The sequence below is a fragment of the Triturus cristatus genome, chromosome 12 (assembly GCF_964204655.1).
Source record: "Triturus cristatus chromosome 12, aTriCri1.1, whole genome shotgun sequence".
Lineage (NCBI taxonomy): Eukaryota > Metazoa > Chordata > Amphibia > Caudata > Salamandridae > Triturus > Triturus cristatus.
The window spans coordinates 236,417,435-236,435,385 of NC_140595.1; the positions used below are offsets into that span (position 1 = coordinate 236,417,435).

A 17,951-nucleotide genomic window follows, 5' to 3' on the forward strand; every position below is an offset into this window, starting at 1 on the left:
CCTTGCTGAGCATCTGCCGAACGGGCCGGGTGCAGCTGCCATGTTGCCTCCTGTAGCTGCTCCGCTTCACCTCCAGCCACCAGCAGTAGAGGTCCTCAGAGTTCTCCTGCCTGCACAAACTAACACTATTGACCTGGTCCAAGGGGAGAGGATGTGGCATAACGGCTACGGCGGTCGTTCTCAAATCTGGGAAACCAGGTTTGAGTCTTGGCAATGACGCGGAACAGCTTGTGATTCTGGTGCTTGTTAAAAGCTCTCTGATACCCTCGGGTCAAGTTTGCACTATATAAAAGTACATAGTCCTATATTTTCTGCTAAGAGCACTAAGGTCCCTCGGAAAATGTCTGTCCTATAGAAAGAACATAAAAATTGATGTCTCCAAACCAACCCAAGGGCATGGACTTTTATGTCCTAAATCCAACAGTAAACCAGTGTCCCTGTTATAGAAGTGCCCCAGGGGCGCAACAGATGTTTGTGCCCCCCTCCCCCCGCGGGGAACTTTGGTATTATAGAAGGGGCCGCAGACACTTGTGAATCCCCTTCTGTTATACAGAAAGCCCTGCCAGTCATACAGCACCAGCACGTCCTCAAGATGGTGTACCCTCATTTGGATGAACGCGTGGCCCATGCAAATGAGGGAATTACTTTTCCTCTGCACCCGCACCGTATTACAGACGTGGGCGCAGAGGCAAAGAAGCTCTCAGGAGGTGCACCAACAGTGTGCCACCTAAAAGGTGGCACACTGTCATTGCGCCCCCTGATTGAAGCCCGCTGGCAGGGGGAAAGGGGTCCCATGGACCCCCCAGATATCCCCTTGCAGGCGGGTACAGTCACTGACTGCACCTGCCTGCAAGGGGATCTCTAATCCCCTTCAAAAGTGCAGACGGATTGCTGCCTGCACTGTGATAACGGAGCGGCTTTAAAGCAGCTTGTTCCTTTTTTACACATGAATGCGCTGCCCCCAGGGCAGTGCGGGTTCACGGCTGCCCTGGGGGCAGCGCATTCACCATAATGATTTGAAAGGTGCGCTCAGCACAATCCAGAAAAATGTTATGCATCCATAATATGGCCCCAGGTGTTTTTCCTGTAGCTAACCTTCTTAAAATCAAGCACCTTTAATGGGGGTTAGGGGAGTCTTCCTGATAAGCCCCTCACTAATGTCTTTACACCAGGCTCTTGACACAAGCTGGCAGTGTCGTAAGCATCCCCATTCCGGCCTAGGCACTCCCTTGGTGTCACTATTACTCTACACTTCTTCTAAAGGTTGGTTGATCTCTGTGATATCCTCACTTGGTAAAAAGCTCTCAAGGTCGCTTAACATATTTAAGTGATTTGAGTCACTTGTACTCCCAGCCTATATGTTTAATATTATAGATATGACAATCACAACTCCCATCACATGTCCTGCTTGCCTTGTATGTCAAGGGATTGAATTTCATGAAGGGGTCCTGCATTGTTTCAGTCGCTAACAGTGGTTTAAGTGCATGGCTGAAACGTGGCATGTTTTGCATGGCGAGTGATATACCCTCACCCAATTTCTCTCTCTCAATTGAGTACTACTTATTATTAATTCTTTCTTTCATGTTTACAGCAAGTGAAATCCATTGAGAGATTCCTACGCCGGCTGGAGTTTCATGCCAGTAAGGTAAGTGCCCCAGCTCCAGGCCCGTAGCTGTGCTAATAGTGTGTCTTAGAGTTCATTATCTTCTACCTCTGTTGTGAGTCAGCAGACCTTGCTCCCACTTACGGAGTCTGGAGTGAGGCCCACCTCCTGCCCATTGAAATAGTCACTCTCTACAAGACCGGTCCTTCGAGCAACTCTCCACATGCACACAAGTAGCTAGAATGAATCTCTTCTACCCATCCTGCTCCTAGAGTGAGTTTCTCCAAGGCCTGTGTAGGTATTCCCTTGACCAACCCAGGGAAAATTTGCACAAGGCCTCTGTAGTTAGTCCCTTGACCATCTGCTCAGGGAAGAGTTGCACAATTGGGCATCACACTTTATTGGTAAGCACCATATCCACACTCAGTCTTGCAAACTTGCCAAAGATTGAGGAATAATGTAGAAATAGATAATTTTAGGTCTCGGGTTTACAGTGCATTTGCTGTCTCAGAGTCATGTTGTTTACGATTCAGTGGGCTTCAGCACGCCCATAGACTTCCTATTTGTTTGCTCCGTCGTTGCTATTGTATCCTTTGTTCCTGTTTGTTCATGGCATGCATACGTCATGCCTCTTCTTGTGTTTAGTGCTCTCCTAGAGCTTGGACCAAGTGTGTCCATCCATTGCTCCCGTTTTCGGAGCTACTTTTTCTTTGTGTTTGAGCACCCCACACGAGTGATCATGTTTTCACCCGCTCCATCCTATGTCTCCTGTTGTCTCTTCCCCCTTCCACGACAGGGATCGGAGATTTGAAGCCACTACAGGTTTGTGCCAGATGTCTTTGCTTTCTCTGTGTTTGAGCACTCCACACGAGTACTCGTGTTTTCACCACTGACATCCATCTAAATACCAACATCTGCTGTGGGACAATTTACTTTTTACTCAACATTTAGCATAACAGGGCTTCTCAAAGCAGCGACGTTCAGGAGGTAGTGAAAAATAAATCGCTGAATCCCAAAACACAGTTGTAAAACTAACTTGCAGTTTGTCTCGTGCACTAAACCTTACTTCATATTCATTCACAACAACAATGAAGCGGCTATGTTATCATTAATATAGATATGGGGTCGTTTAACTGGCATGAAGTCTCCATTCTCACAGGAAATGCAGTGTAGAAGGCATGATTTTGACGTGTGTGTGTGTGTGTGTGTGCAGTGGGATCAGAGATCTAAAGCCGACACAGGTTTGTGCCAGATGTCTCTCTTTTCTTTGTGCTTGAGAACTCCACACAACAATGCTGCCTTTCAGTTGTTAAGTTAGACAGCTTTAATCAATATCTGTGACTGCATCTCAACCACAATCTAAGTTTTACTCTCCTCGAACAATGCTGCTTTTCAGTTCTTTTGTCACACAGCTTTAAACATTAGTTGTGACTGCAAAACCATAGGATGCATGCAAGGAACACAGGAAAATGTTACCCTTCACTTATTTTAGCTTATGGGTGTCCAAAAAGCCACCAAGAGGGCAACATTTACATTCAGCTTTAAATTGACCTTTATTCCAGCTCAGACAATGCTGCCTTAAATTTATTATGTTAGACGGATTTAAACAATATTTGCGACTGCACCACAACCTAAGTTTTATTACCATCAAACGATGCTGACTTTCAATTATTTTGTTAAATAGCTTTAAACAATAGTTGTGACTGCAAAAACACAGGATGTGTACAAGGTACATGGGAAAATGTTATCCCTCACTTATCTTAGCTTATGGGTGTTCAAAAAATGACCAAGCAAGCAATATTTACATCCAACAAATTTACCGTAATTCCACCTTGGACAATGCTACCTTTCATTTGTTACGTTGTACAGCTTTAAACAATATTTGCAACTGCATTTCAACCAGAACCTAAGTTTTATTTTCAACTGTACTGTGCCCAAAATGAGCTTCAAGGACACACTTTTGCTGTGCTTTTGAAAATACATAGTATTCATTCTTGGCTCAGACACACGTTATCACATTTGAGGAACTGCATGCCTGTTATACTCTCTTTCTGTCGCATTCCGTTTCCTTTGAGATAACAAAATGTGCTTCCCACATCTCTTCATTTGCAATGTTACGGTGAAAATTTCCTTAATAGTTTTTACATGTGCTTGTTAATTAATTTGCACCATTTTAATCAATTTAAATTAAATGATTTCATTAATTAAAATTAAACAGTCCTTTCTACTAAACATGATGCGTATTTACTATCACACTATCAATTATCCACCTTACTTATTACCTACCACTACCTACCCCATTCTTCATATTAAGCACTGCCGACCCCCATAAAAATGTGCAGTGTTCAATATATCATAATAATATTTTAAGCAGACGTTGTTCATGTTGCTACTTCCATTTCACGTTTTAATTAAAAGCTCATACCATCCCTCACACATTAATAAATAACAAAAGAATAATGCATGTTTCATAGCAATTTAGAATAAAACTTTAAACATACTGTACAGCCACATTGCTATACAACACAGTTAAAATTAACTAAACCAATAGCTCTCGCATTGCCGAGATCTATTGGCTTTGCCAATGCTTGCTTATTTACAGCTGACATGTGAAGGAATGCTGACAAAGAGCTGCAATTCATGCTACTGCAAATACAAACTAAGTACAATTCAGTCTATTGATTATCAATTCTCCACACTTTGTTGCTGCAAACGTACTTGTTGGGTCTACTTTTTAAGCATTAAGCACTAATGCGAGGCAGGACTGAATGTGTTTGAGTGCATTGTACTTGTATAGCAGAGGTTGTTCCACTGTGACACAGCCAGGGCACAAGTCCTAAAAAAAGAAGTGGGGGGACTCTCCAAGTTAGGTGGTGTCACAGGAAGTGACGTCATGACAGGAAGTAACGTCACGACTGACAGTGACTTCACAACAGGATGTGACATCACAAAAGGTACTCCCCTCTTATTACAGGGAGTCCCGCTTCACTTGGGGGGCCACGTTAACCCACTGGAATGTAGCGTCATTCTCTGTTTTTTTTGGGAGCGAATCTGTGTTTGTCTCACCCCAACTGAATTTGGCGCTGTACTGCACTTCTTAAGGACCAGCGGTAACACCACTTACAATAGCGGGCATTAATTCCCGTTTCTAAGCATTGCCGCTTATTTTATGTTCCTCCATTTACCGACCTCCGGCATTGAAGGGTTTGCACATAACATTCACAACTACGCATTTGTCAACAGTGAACGTTCAGCTCACTGAGCTGGGTAATAGAACGTGCCCTGTAGGACATTATAGCACACCCTCGATGAATGTGATGTTAACACGCAAACAGCCGCCAGTCCCAAGCTGTATTTTTACAAGTCAATAATTAGAACAAAAAGATTTTTCACCTGGAGCAGGTTTTCGTATTGGGAAGTTGTAGAGTTGCGCTCTAGTTGTTACCAGCGCGATGACGTAGGCGCGTGGCGGCCATTTTGGGTTTGATGAGTAAGTGCCGAGCCCGCGAACGAGCTAGACGTTCCCCGGCGCTCTCCCTGTTACCATAAGTGTTATATGGGAATAAACCACAGTATTTATTCTACCTACCTGAGAGTCTTGCTTGCTTATTGCCCCTGTAAGCGGCCCACCACAAATGGCGACGAGGAATCGGATCGAAACAAAACGGGGAAGACCGAAGAAAGCCTCAACGCGGAGCGCACGTGGCCAGGAACCAGGGTAGCAACGCAAGATACCCACACAGGTACACAGGAGGGAGAGTGCGGCAGAGGGGACGCCAAGGCCGGGTGCACCAAGCCAGGGGAGCAAACACATGGTGTTCGCATAGAATGAACCCAGAGCCACAAGCAAGAACCCAAATCCACGTGGCACAGAGAAAAAACTACACATCAGCTGGTACCAACCAGGGCAGCACCCACCGGGCAGGCAGTAAGGGGGAGACGGGTCATCGTCTCAGGCCACTGAAGTGAGGAGCAACAGGCTGTCAGGCTCAAGCACGGGGGGAGGTGCACGAGTCGTGACCTCCTAGGCAACTGCTAGAAGACGCAGGGGAGGCCCTGGCGGAGCAGGCAGAGCCAAGCAGTGGCGGCGGAGCGGCGGCACACCAGAGCCCCCCACGCCGGCAGAGACAAAGTGCGCCAGGCAGTCCAAGGGGTGAAGACGAGTCACCGCGGGGCAGAGCAGAAATGTGCGCCCAACCATCCTCACTTACGACACCAATCCCATTCCTACCCAAACCGGGAGAACCGTCGATGAAGTGGGAGGACTGGAGAGAATACTTCATGAAATATGTAGAGGCCCTGGAAGACGAGGCAGTTGAGGCGTTCCCCAGCAAGAGAAAGAAAAGGATTTTGCTGCACAATCTGGGACCGGAAGGTATCAGAGTGTTTCAGAACATTGTCCCCACGCCGAGGCAAGCGGCAGATGATGTGTTCCAGCATGCGATAGACGACTTAAACAAGCACTACGACCAGCGGTGTGCACGTCCATCGACAAATATAACTTCCAACAAAGGAAGCAAGCAGAAGGAGAGTCCATAGACGAATACGTAGCGGCATTAAGGAAATTAGCCATCACATGTAAATTTGGCACGCTGCATGACGAGTTCATCAAAGACCAAATAGTCATGCACACCACCAACTCGACGATACAGGACAAGTTGTGGGTCAATGGCGAGGCGACATTGAAGGAGGTGATAGCCATGGTAAAAAAGTCGGAGTTATCGAAGAGATGCGCTGAAGCGGCGAAAAAGGAGGCTAACCTGAGGCCTATGGTGAACAAAGTCACGGAAGCAGAAACGCCGGAGAGAGGTAAAGGAGCAGCGGGGGACACGAGGACACAGACCAAGTGGATGCCCAGGCCGTTTCCGGCGAAGAAACCAGGCATCGAGAGCAAGAACATGTGCTACAGGTGCGGCAGTCCGTTGCACCCAGCGCACGACAAGCGATGCCCAGCCTTCAAAGCCAAATGCATGTTTTGTGGACTAATAGGGCACTTTGAGAAGGTATGTCGCCGCAAGAAGAAGAAAATAGCCATCAAATATATCGCACAAGAGGAGAAGGAAGACGTAGAAAATGAGGAGGAGGATGACAGCGTGCTATGTGTAGACAAATACGTGATGGGAATAAACTGCAACCGAACAAAGAAACCACAATGTGTCCTGGGGATTGGAGGAGTACAAATACAGATGGTAGCGGATTCAGGATCCCCCTATACCATCATACAACGCAGCCTGTGGGAGGAACAGTTCAAGGACCACATAGGTGACCAGCTGGAGCCCCTGACATCCGTCCCGTCACCTTCACAGGAGACCCCATTCCGATGGTAGGATACCGGTGACTGAAGTTTGAATGCAAGGGACGACAGGCCAGGTGCAAATTATACGTGGCAGAAAAAGGTCCGTCCGTCCTCGGATGGATAGACCAAGGTGATCTAGGTATACAGTTGAATCCCAGTGGTATCACACAAGTCTTAATGACCAGCGACGACCAACGACCTAAAGCGGGAAGGCTGAAAACAGAGTTTCCAAATGTGTTCGGGGGCAAGGTGGGAAGACTAACAAAATTCACGCACAGGATCGATCTCAAAAGGGATGCCTAAACAGTGTGTCACAAAGTGAGGAATATCCCGCTAGCCATCAGAGAACAGGTGCAACAGGAACTTCATAGACTGGAAGAAAACGGCATCATAGAACCGATAACGAGTGCCGAGTGGTTGGCTCCATTGGTGGTCGCGATGAAACCAAATGGATAAATACGGCTGTGTGTGGACCTGAGGGAGCTGAACAAAAATATCGTCGTAGAAAGGTTCCCCTTGCCAAGGATAGATGAGATGCTAGCAAAAACCAAAGGAGTGAAGTGGTTTTCGACAATTGATCTCACGTCCGCCTACCACCAGATCGCACTACACCGCACCTGCAGGAAGCTAACATCCTTCATAACCCCCTTTGGGTGCTACCAGTTCCGCAGAATGCCCTTCGGACTGGCCTCGGCGGCTGCCGTATTCCAGAAGTTAATGCACCGACTATTTCACAGGATAGAAGGAGTGCAATATTTCCAAGACGACATTCTGATAATGGGCGTGGAAAAAGCAGACCATGACACCAAGTTGTCCACAGTCCTACAAGTGCTGGAATGCAACGGACTCACGGCAGAATGGGAAAAGTGCCGATTCGGGATGAAGTCGGTCACGTACGTGGGGCATGTGATCAGTGACCAAGGGATCACCCCCAAACAGTCCAACGTCAAGGCGATATGCGATGCTCCTCCGCCCAAGTCCAAAGAGGAAGTAAGGTCATTCCTAGGCATGGCCGAGTTCTATAGCAAATTCGTACAACACTTCGCTACGAAGACACACCACTTGCGACAACTCATACGAAACAAGACCAAATTCGAGTGGACCAAAGAAACGCAAGAGGAGTTCCATAGGATAAAAAACAGACATCAGCACAGCCGTTCCGCTGAGAGGATACGACCCACGAGCCGGATCAGTACTGACAACAGACGCCAGTGAGCGGGGTCTGGGAACGGTCCTCATGCAGGAATCGGAAGGCAGAGAACTGTCTACCCTCAGCTTCGCATCCCGATCGTTGTCTCCCACAGAGCAAAAGTACAGCATCATAGAAAAAGAAATGCTGGCAGTAGTATGGGCTATGGATAAGTTCCGCCAGTTCCTATGGGGCACGAGATTCAGGCTGAGGACAGACCACAAACCCTTGATCAAAGTCCTCCCATCATCAGGACATGCCACAGCGACGCCCCGCATCGCGAAGATGACGTTAAAGTTGTTGGACTACAGATATGATGTGGAGCACATCCCTGGACAAAAGAACAAGGTAGCCGATTACCTCAGCCGAGCGTCAGCCATGGAAGAACCTCCTAAGGCGTTGGATGACGGGAACTGCAAAGTAGCGTTCATGGAAGACCACGAACAAGTAATAGACAAGCACGAGTGGAAGGAAGCGTACAAGACAGACACAGACATGGAAGCAGTCAAGCAATGCATCCTGAGAGGATGGCCGGAGAAGAGGCACATGGGGGGCCCGCTCAGGAAATTCTTCGAAGTAAGAGAGGAGTTGTCTGTTTGTGACCAAGGGATTTTCCTGAGGAGAGGGGAGAAAGTGGTTCCCCCTAACAAGTTGATCCCTCATCTCCTGACTCTCATCCACGTAGGCCATCTGGGTATTGTAAAGACTAAAATGAGAGCAAAACAGATGTACTGGTGGCCGGCGATGGACAACCAGATAGAGAGGCATGTGCGGGAGTGTAGCCAATGCCAAAAAGCGGACAAATCTATGAGCCTGATGCGACCACCCCTGGGGAAATTTGACAACCCAGAGACCCCTGGGAGGACCTAGCCATAGACATCCTAGGCCCGATATTGGACTATCAGGGCACCCAAAAATACGTGGTGGTACTGGTAGATAGGTACTCCAAGTGGCCAGAGGTGGATGTACAAGAAGATATGGATACGGAAAAGATACTAAGGTTCCTAACAGCTGTTTTCCTTAGAGAAGGCATCCCACGCTCCCTCCTAAGTGATAACGGGCCTCAATTTGTATCGGAAAAATGGAATACCTACATGGCAAGGAATGGCATCAAGATTAAACACACGTCTATATACCACCCGGCAGGGAATGGTCAAGCCGAAAGATTCAACCGAGTCATTATGGGGTCTGTACAGGCAGCGATTGCGAGTGGAAAGGACTGGGAAAAGGAACTGAAGAGCATGTTGTGGGCGTACAGGATCACACCTACCAGCACGGGGTACAGCCCCTTCCAGATCCTAAGGGGTAGAGACCCCTTCACGAAAGATAATGTGGCCTGGAAGGAGCGCACCATCCTGAGCAAGTGGTCCCCCGCCGTGGTACGCCACAACCTAGAGAAAGCTCAGAAGATATATGCGTAACACTACAACAAAAGGAAAAATGTTAAAGAGACGGAGCTAGAGAAAGGAGAGTGGGTTCGCGTCAAACTAGCCCAGTTACGGAAGAAGGGGGACAGCAAATTCAGTGCACCGCTGCAGGTGGAAGAAGTTTATAACCGGTCAGCCCTACTTAGTGATGGGAAAGTGTGGTCACAGGACCGTATGTCCAAGTGCAACAAGATCATGCAATGGAACGGAAGGGAAAGAGGACAGGTGATACTGTCCCGGAGTCAAGGGACTTAGACTATACCAGTTGGCACCAACACAAGCAGCCCAAGAGGAAGAGAAGGGGATGCAGAAGCACAGGATGGTGGTGAACTGGGTAACTCTGAACTCATGGAAAGCTCATGTGGATCTCCCGACAAAGGAGTTCCCCCAAACACCGGGGGGGGGGTCCCGAGAACTTCCCAAGAGGGCACCGATCCCGCCATGGGCACCCCTGTGATATGTACTAGGACTGGCTCGGCCCAGTTCACACTGCTTTTCTCTTTGAGTAGGTGTTTGTTAATTACAACTTGGGTGTAACTTAAACCTGAATTTCCAGCAGTCAGTGGCACTTCAGTAAAAAGCTCTGTGAATCCTCCCACTCTGGGCGCAGCGCTAGATTCCCCTCCTTGGCTCCTTTACTCGTACAGTGGGTGGTTTCTGGCACTTAACCAGGTAGGCGCCCGGCAAGGTTGGGGCAGGTTCAAAGGGCAAATCAGAATTTTGATAGGTAGCGCATTCGCGCGCTACACATGATTGACAGCCAGCCCCGTACTTGGGAGATCGACGGGGCGGCCCTGTGGGCAAGTAGCGCCATCGTTGAAAGTCCAGCTTTTGGGCAGGGGGGGACGGCGTCCACCCGGTAAAATAAGTGGGGGGACGCCGTCCACCCGCGTGGTACTCCGACTCGTGCCCTGGACACAGCAGTCATGTAGCTGTGCGTATGAAATGGGGTAGGAAAAAGTGCCGAAACGCGTGAAGATATCTAACATCTTCGGAATAGTCTTTATAATACATTACAAACCACCTAGAATATTACGTTGTTATTATGTCATGTACCTGAGTCTGTAAGTGAAGGTTCAAAATTAGATGCTGTGAACGTTTTAAATACCAAAAAAGCATTCATAGTGCGACCTGTACCTTCTTTGTAAAGCAATTAAGAGGTTGTGATTTCAGGAGCCTTACATGTATTTGACAATAACTTGTATAGACCTCGTAGGACACCAGTCGTGATAAGTAGCACCACTTCTCCATCCTTTCTTTCCCCTTTCACAAGGCACAAGACGCAAGTTCATGTTGTCACTCGCACTCGTTCGCGTGTTGGGTTACCCTCACATTATTGATGGCACACAAATAGTTTTCCTGAGCCCCAAAAGCAAACTGCGAAGTCTTTAACCCGACCCCCCCGAGTTATGATCGTTAGGTAGAGGTGTTAGGAGTTAGGCAAGTATTGTTCGAGGATTTCAGGATGCAGGTGATGTACCATGGAGCACTGCCGTGAACCGTGACATTAGTACACGTGCAAAGAATTGATATTTTATATCCCATGATTATAGACACACTATCTTTTTCAGGTGATATGTGTAAAATTGAATGCTAAGATTTTAATGGCACAGAAAATAATTGTACAAAAAGGGAAACGGTTAGATACGCCCAATCATATTACATCACACACGCTTTAAAAAAAAATGTTTTTATTGAAACGTTTTCAAGCATTTACAATAACATAACATTTGCATAAACAGTCAATAACTGCATTGTCAGACGATGCAATTACTTACAAAATTATTGAGCGTCTTTCGCATAAAATGAGTACATTGCAGTTGCAACCCATGGCCCTTTTCCTGCTGGCTCATCCCACAGGTCCCCATCAGCAGTCATTCAGGGAGCTCTTTATTTGAGTGGATCTGTGGTATTAGTTGGCATGTCTCCCCAGATTACAAAATCATCTGTAACTTTTCCGTCCCTCCCGTTATACTTCATGTTGTGGTCATCAGCGAGCACCTATTTTACTAAATCTTTTTTTCCAATGACATCCGGGGCTCCAGGTGCCACCTATTGAAAGGCAACCCGGCTTCGCCAGCACCATACCCACTGCTAGCATTCCACTTTCATTTGAAAAGGTTTGTGTCTTGCCACTATGCCCAGCAAATACATTTATAGTGACCCTGTCCGCTCCAACCCTACAACTTGTGACAAGACCCGCAACACCTTCTCCCAGAAACATCCGCACCCAGCCGATGCAGCAGGCGTAGCGGGGTAAATCCTTGATAACTATTTAGGCCTCATATATGTACTATATAGAAAACGAACATGTGAGCCTAATTTGTGTATGAGGAGACACTGCTTAACCAATTGGCATACTTTCTTCATTCCGCTTTGGTTAACCCTCTGGCCAGTCAGTATTCCAGCGGTCTCTCGCTCAGTCAGATTTACATCCCTTATCAGTTAGAAAGGTCACACGCAATGGAGTTATCAGTCGTTTGTATGATGGCATGCAGCAGGGAGATGTATGGTGGCATGTTATATCGACCTATCAGGGAATATGGTCCTAATAATTTGGGCAGTATGCACTAATCTAGCATAGTGCAGGAACTGCCCTGGTCGCCCATCAAATTGCTGCTGAGCTTGTGTGAACAGTATGAATCCATATTTCAGGAATAAGTTACCCACGTGTACGCTGCTCTCTCCCATGCCACGTACTGTGGAAATTATGATTTTATATGTTGTAGAATGGCCTCAATATCAATCAATCAATAAATCTTTATTTCGGCAATATTTCAGCCATAAAAGAACAGATAAAAAATATATACAATAAAAACATACAGTAATGGAGCAGTAACTACAATTTCAGGGTCTAATATAGACCAAAACTACTAACCACTGTTTGAAATTAAGAAACTCATTTTGATCCAAATAGCATGCAAATACTTAGAGAGTGCAAACACAATGTGACCTGCAGTTTCAGTTTTGAAAATCCTTAGTGCATCTGAGCATTTCCGGAAGCCTAAATTTCTACAAATTGGTACTATCCAGTACTTCCGGGCTCTACTATAGAGAGGGCAGAAAAATAAAATATGGCATTCATTTTCATTATCCATACCGCAGCCTGGACATAGGGAGGCGCTTGATGGTGACCATTTGCTGTTAAGGCACGCTATAGGAAGGGAGCCAAACCTCCATTGTATATAAAGCTTCCTAGCCAGAGTAGGGTAAATCACATTCAAATAATCTTCAAATGAATATACAGATTTAACCTCTAAGAATGCTTTTACCATCGAACCATTCTGCGAGTCATGCAACCAAACACTGGAGCAACGAGATCTATGGTACTCTGTAAAAGAATTCCCTGAAATCTCACTACAGGCTATTGCCGGATTGAACCACATATCCGCAAGGCCCATTGTCAAGAGTTCTTGTTTGATATAAGAGAGCCAGGGAATATGCACTGCTTTACTTAGACTCAATATTTCTTGAAGTTCAGTTCTGTACTGCAGGAGTTCGGGCGTCAGCCATAGCCTCCTCCAAAACCTAAGAGGTTTAATGGCTAATTCCTCCTGGATGGGAGGTAGACCCAAGTCAAGCCTTAGCGGTAGAAGAGGTGTACTTTGGGGAAGCAGGAGCAGCTGCCGCAGAAATCTGTTCTCTACTTTGGTAATTTCAGGTCTATCTGCATGCCCCCATAATTCCCCTCCATACAATGCCGCAGCTCTTGCCCTCGATTTATAAATTTCAAGCCCAGGGCTTATAGGTTTATATGTGGAGGCATTTGTCATTTTTAGTATTCCCCCAGCTATTTGGGTCAATTTGAGTTGAGATTTGGCCAGATGGGGACCCCAGGAGAGATTTTCACTTAATGTGACGCCCAGGTATTGAAATGTATGGACTCTCTCCAGTGAAACCGAATCCAAGGTGGGTGGTGGTCTGGTGTGTGATGAGGGGTTAAAGATCATAAATGTTGTCTTGTCTACATTTATCTGTAAACCATGTTCACAGCAAAAGTTGTTAAAACCGTTCAGTATGCGTTGTATCCCCATGGGTGACTTAGATAATAGCAAGGTGTCGTCGGCAAACATTATAGCCGCGACTTTCTTGCCTGCCAATCTGGGTGCATCATTGTTTGGCACTGCATCCAAGTAAGATATCATCCCATTTACATATAGACAGAACAAAGTGGGTGCCAGGACACACCCTTGCCTGACCCCCTTGTTCACTGGAAACCTAGCAGACAGTACACCCCCTCTCCCACACCTGACCTATGCAAAATTTTGAGTGTGCAACCTCACCAATAGCCCCAGTAATGTATTCGGAACTCCCAAATCCCGTAAGACAGCCCAAAGTTTACCCCTGGGGACAGTGTCGAACGCTGAACGTAAATCTACAAACACCATGTAGAGGCTGCCACCCTCTACCGTCACAGTCTTCCAATACAGCATTATTAAACGGAAGATCTGGTCCATGGTGGATGTTTTGCTCCTAAATCCAGCCTGATATGGTGAAAGAATTTCATACTCATTGATCCACTCCTGCAAACGATCTAGAATGAGACGTGCGAATATTTTTTTGGGGACATCAATGAGACTAATGGGTCTGTAATTGACGGGGAGCAGGGAGAACCCTTTTTATAAATTGGTATAATTTCTGCTCCCAACCAAGTGTCCGGAACCTCAGCACCATACAGAATGGAATTAAATAGAGCACATAAATACGGCGCCCATATCTTTGGCTGTTCTTTAAACATGTCCCCAGGGAGTTTGTCAATACCTGGTGCTTTACCCATCGTCAATTTTGCAAGGGCATTAGAGACATCCTCTAGGGAAAATTCCAGGGCCTCATCATCCCCTGGAGGGAGAGCATGGAAGGGCAAGAGATCTAAATCGGAAGTTGCTGCATAAAGAGATTTAAAATGAGATTCCCACACCCCCGCATCTAGATTAACTTCAATCGCGTTACGGGGTTCATCACACCCTGTATTCACGATGGCCCAAAATCTCCGCGCTTCCTTATTGGCAAGTGCGGAGGCTACATTCTCCCATCTCTCCCGATCCCAATCTATTTTAGCCTGTTTCATAAATTCTTTGTAGGAGTGCCTAAGGGCACGGATAGTTAACCTATCACTACCGATTTTGATGGCATAAATCAGGTCGGATTTAGATCTCCTACACAAGGCATTATACCAAGACATTAGGGAATTCCTAGACTTACTAGAAGTAACAATAGGGTTAAAAATGCCTGCCAGAGTGTCGACCAATTCCTGGTGGACAGTAATCAGGTTCATGGGTGTACCGGTAAGCAGCCCCTGTGCCCAGATGTCACTTGCCATTGTAAGAAAAGGAAGGATGAGTGTATATAAACTTGAGAGAGCGTCCCTCCTCTCTCGCAGATTCCCCCACTTGACCCGCCTCCTGTTATTAGTAATGACCAGGCCAGGGTCAGAGGTCGGTTCAGTATGGCTTTTCAAGATATTGGGGAATTCCATTTTCAGCAACAGTGCGTTATGGTCGCTGTCCGTTCTATTCAATACCTCCAAATCCACTATCTTTTGCCACAACCTGGTCTCAACCATGACATAGTCTAAATGGGATTCCTGATCTTTTTTATTATAAGTACACTTGGAGGGAATGTCTGAGGACTTCCGACCATTAACCGCCCTGACCGAATGATGAAGAGTTAAAGTCATAATCTGCATGGCCAATGGGGTCCAGGCCTTTGCGTAAGTAGACTTACAAGGAGGGATTCCCCAGAACTCATCCTCTCCTGACAGTGCCCCCTCATTCAGCCCATGCAGGAGCTCGTAGGGGCAATTAAAATCTCCTGCAATCACATAGTGAATATCCCGATTTAGAGATTCAAGGAAAACTGATAGTTCCCCAATGGTCTTAGATTCCTTTGCCAATGCAGTTGGTCGGGAATATACATTCACTACCGACAATTTATATAAGGAGGGCCATGTCATAAGGACACATAAAATGTCGTCCGAGTTTGTTTGAATCGAATCCACCCTACACCCCAGATGTATACCGACCCACGTTGTCAGGCCACCAGAGGGGCGGCCTTTACCACCCCAACGGGCTGAGATATTGAAGGCCACAAACCCCAATCTATGAGCCTCCTCCCTAGCCCAAGTCTCCTGGAATAAGATCACGTCAGAGGTATCAATAAAGGTACCCCATTCTGGACAGGCTAACTTGTTTTTCAGACCCGCCACATTCCAAGATATTAAGTTCATAAGCTGAGGGTGACACGGTGAATTTGGTGAAGAATCTGATTGGTAAGATGGACACCTCTGGTGCTGTAGTTCATTAGGCCGCGATGGAACAGCACTAGTACTTTCTGAGTTGTCGGGCGAACACAGAACACCAAGAGACAGTGTGGTTTTCTCAGGGGGGAGACTGTTAGTAATCCCCGTAGTATCAGAGGAGGGCCCCTGGATGCAAGTTGACAGATTGCTTTCCCCTATTACCTCAATTAACTCAGGACCCAAGATGTTACCCCCCGATGTTCCCTGTGCTACTTGGTTATACCTGGGCAGTCAGTCAACCTGATACAGAAGACTGTATCTGTTTGAGCAAGGGGTATAAGACCATTTCAGGGCGTATGGATCTCGCCTAGACTTCCCATCGCCTCCCCTACGCGAATGTGGGATAAAGGTCCAGCCATTTCCCTCTGGCCTCGAGTGTCCAGATGGGTAGAAGAAGGAGAGGGGGCGCACCCCTATTTTTGTATCAAAGCGGGATGTTTCCCACTTACAGATATAGTCTACTGTCCTGACATCCCGGAAATTGACTATAACGCAATCGCCAGTTAAATTTTTGGGGGTACACCCCACCCAACCCACCCTTCTAACCATGATGATCTCACTTTTAACATGAGGGGGCAGCTGCCAGTGGATGCTAAGCCAGTGTATTGTCTTGTTTATCAAATTGGTGAAGTCTTCGCTGCTAGGGTCACTAATTTCTGGTACCCCTGTAAGGACAACCAGATAAGGGCTTGCTTCCGGGGGCAGATCGAATCTCGGGGTGAACCCAAGTGCCTCTCCCTGATTTCCCTTCTGCACCATCCTTCCATTGTCACTCTCTTTAGCCAGGGAGGCCTTTCCTGTAATATGATTGTTTAAATTTTGCTTATCAGGGGGCCTAGCTTCGTGTTGAGCTTGAGGAGGATTAAGTGTAGTAGCAGGAACTACCTGGGGTACAAGATACGAATTAGTTGCTGGCCGAATGTCTAAACTTAAAGAAGAGGAGGTGTCAGTCACTACCCCTCCCGCCCTGCCATTAGGAATGCAATTACAGGAACATGTGGGGCCTACTTTATTGTTGGCACCATCTATGAATCCCCTTATTTGCTGTTCGAGCCTTGTGATGTGGGTCACTAAGCTATCTAGCCTTTTTTCCAATGGACCAAGGAGAGTGCGCAGCAATGTATCTATTTTGTGTAATGTTGTTGCATCCCCAACTACGTTTGACGGTAAAACAGAAGAATCAACATGTACCTGGCTAACGGAATCCCCATGAGGCTTCAAATGGGTGGTCAATGGGAATAGGGTGTGGCTTCCCTGGCCTTCTATGACCACATTTGAAGCCTCTACGACTGTATTATTTCGCCGTTTTACAGGTTTAACTCCCCCAGTTTTAGTTCTAGTTTCATTAGAGGCTTTGGGCTTGATTTTCGGAATCGGCTCTTTAGTATTTCCCTTTTTTTTCCGAAGGATCGGTCCATGTCTAATCACTGGAGGTGATAAATCTCTCGGAGTAATCGCGAGATCATCACAACTCAGGGAATCACTGTGGGATGTGTCATCCATAAATTGGGTAAGGGGTAAAGTGGTAGTTTTAACACCAGGACCATTTGGAGAGCGGGCAGTAGCAAAAAGGCCCAGCGAAGATCTCCTAGCATGGGCAAGATCCTGCGATACTCTGCGCTGCATAAGATCAATGCCTTGATCAATCACGGAGTTTGCTCTTACAATAAAGTGGTCTAGGGTGCCAGTAAGATTACCATTGGAAACAGGGATCCTGCTCTCTTTGGTTGCCATTTGTCAAATTAGAGAGAACAGGAAAATTAGGTCGTAGTATTATGCGCCAATAGATACTGCAGTAACCTGTAAATGAGAGGTGCCTCGTTCGAAGAGCGATAACAAAAATGTAACTTAAATGGTACACATACAGTTTAGTCCGCGGATTGAAGAGAGGGGTCCCGGTCCGGTCTCTTTCGGTCTCGAACGGGCTACAACGGGCCCGCCCTTGGCCCGGGCTTCGCCCGGGACACGCCCCGGACGCGTCCCGCATACACGTTGATGTGAAGTTAGTTATAGTGGGAAAAAGGGGGGAGGGGCCGGGAAGAGTCAGCAGCTGCGGCCAATGTCCGTCAGCAGAGGGGGCGCTGGTACTCGCAGTCCCGGCTCCGTTTGCAGGTCGTCCCCAGTGCTCCCAGAACCTT

The 17,951-nt window shown here is 46.9% G+C and overlaps 1 protein-coding gene across 4 annotated transcripts in view; it reads left to right on the forward strand.

Moving 5' to 3' along the window:
- RIPOR1 (RHO family interacting cell polarization regulator 1) overlaps positions 1 to 17,951 on the forward strand; it is a 1,579,345-nt gene that overhangs the window by 560,202 nt on the left and 1,001,192 nt on the right. For all 4 annotated transcript variants that reach the window (XM_085639402.1, XM_085639400.1, XM_085639399.1 and 1 more), the window contains exon 6: positions 1,592 to 1,645. In XM_085639402.1, coding sequence (XP_085495528.1) covers positions 1,592 to 1,645 — 54 coding nt within the window. The remainder of the gene's footprint in view (positions 1 to 1,591; positions 1,646 to 17,951) is intronic.